Source organism: Aplysia californica, unplaced genomic scaffold, assembly GCF_000002075.1.
Source record: "Aplysia californica isolate F4 #8 unplaced genomic scaffold, AplCal3.0 scaffold00152, whole genome shotgun sequence".
NCBI lineage: Eukaryota > Metazoa > Mollusca > Gastropoda > Aplysiida > Aplysiidae > Aplysia > Aplysia californica.
Window position 1 is genome coordinate 185878 of NW_004797422.1, and position 2070 is coordinate 187947.

General features: G+C 36.3%; 1 protein-coding gene across 1 annotated transcript in view; it reads left to right on the plus strand.

Annotated features, from left to right (window-relative positions):
• The window catches only part of LOC106011636 (collagen alpha-1(XII) chain), a gene marked incomplete at its 3' end in the record, with an annotated part of 11601 nt that overhangs the window by 6630 nt on the left and 2901 nt on the right, over positions 1–2070 (plus strand). Inside the window, 1 exon segment of the mRNA XM_035969520.1 lies at positions 1884–2030. Coding sequence (XP_035825413.1) covers positions 1884–2030 — 147 coding nt within the window.

Below are 2070 nucleotides of genomic sequence, written 5' to 3' on the forward strand. Positions count from 1 at the left end.
TAAATGGGCTGATCCAACAATGTCATGCTCATAACTGTGCCTGAACTACAACAGGGAACTGCTGCTTTTTCTTTCCTAATCCTTACTATCGTCATTTTCCTCTACTTCTTTTGTATGTTTATCATACTCTTGTGACCCGCTATTTCCGGGGTGCCTTGGTAGTCGAAGCAGACTTTGTGCTGTTGAAGCAAGAGAGGTGAGCAGAGTAAGTCTGATTCCCTGTAAGGACTTCTCTGTTGACATCAGTTTCCAGAACTAGGTGTCGTTAGCATTCTGTGAAAGTTACAGTAAAATCAAATAAGATACAGCAAGAAAATTGGATAAAGTGTGTGAAAATAGCATTTTAAGAAAACGGCCGATAAAGGTCACTAAAGGTCAAAATAGTTCTCTTTCCAATTAGAAACCGCAAAAACATATTTTAAACTCGAACACGGCAGCTTCTTAATAATAATAACACAGTAAAATTAGAATAAATGTTTCTTACTAAAACTGAAACATATACGCTGTGTAAAACATGCCTTTTGAGAAAAAAGTGGCAATTATTTTCTTTTTAAAATTCTCCACCCTCTGCTCTAAAGTCCCTTCAAACACCACTTTAGGGTATAGAAACGCTTACATACGTTTCTGGACATATGTCAAGGAAATATCCAGGAAAATTATACAATAAATGATAACCCAAGTTTTAATAATTTCACCCAGAAACATTTTAGGGGTCACTTCATGGTCACTTCTCCATAGAATACTTCGCAACATGCACAAGATAACAGAAATTAAATACCGCATCATTACATTATGTGAAAAATCTGTACTTGAATACTACTACAACAGTAATTAAAATTCTAAGAAGTACAAACTCTTATAATTGCAACCTGAGCAGTCACTCATCAGTTAAAACAAAATAAAAAATGAAGTTGAACAAAAATTTCACAAACCATCATTTTCTCTTATAGAAAGAACCAAGAACCTCCCGACAGAATATTTTATCTACAGAGCGATAGATAGCATAGCAAATATCATCCTATTATAGAAATTTCGAGGGGGTTTCGGGAGGTTTTGTGTGGTTTCGGGTGGTTTTGTGTGGTTTCGGGTGGTTTTTGTGTGGTTTCGGGTGGTTTTTGGGAGGTTTCTGTTGTTTTCGGGAGGTTCCGGTATAAAGAAGTACCGGATAAGATTATGTTTGTTTTAGTAGAGGTTTTACGGCGCTCGCAATTGCATAAGGTCATATGAGCGCCAATTTTCCATTTCCTTTTGATAAATGGCGTCAGAAAGTGATTTTTCCCCTTTTTTTCAGTTATGCAATAAGCCGACTTTTTAAGTGCCGGAGAAGGAAAACTAAACCTTATACCAAAAACTGTCTAAGACAATTTTTAGATATATGCTTTTCCTATGTGCATGCCAAATAAAAAGTGTTTGTAATAAAAAAAATTTAAAAACAAGTAAGTCAAACCAAGTGAAATATTGTCTCTTATAATGCTATTGTATTGTTTTTTTAGTTTAAATAAATTATTCAGGATAAAAAAGTATCCTAGTTGGTGGTTGACGGGTGCTCTGGTGTGATTTTCTCCTTCTTTCCTATCAAACATCTATCGTCTTTATCTCCCCTTCTTCTTTTTTGTGTTTGTTGCTCTCTTGTAACACCTCTAATCTTCGGCACTTATTTGACCTTATCGTGTTGCAAGAGCAGTAAAACACTTACTAAAACAAAAGAAGTATCCAAATACGATAATATTGTATTACAGATCATTTTTTTTTTCTCAGAGCGATAGATGGCATAGCAAAATAACATCATGTCTTAGAAATGTTGAGGTTTCGGGAGGTTTTGCGTGGTTTTCAGGAGGTTCCGGTATAAACAAGTACTCTAATCGTATCTTATCTTCCTCAGGTGGTGACCCTGGGCATCGGTCCCTTTGTGAACAGAGACGAAGTCAGCAAACTTGCCTCCAGTACCGGCGAGATGTACGAGGCCCGCTCCTTTAAGGCACTCGCACAGGGATCTTTCGCCGAGAAAATTCTTCAATCAGCGTGCTTGCGTAAGGATAATAATGATAATGATGATGATAATAATAATAA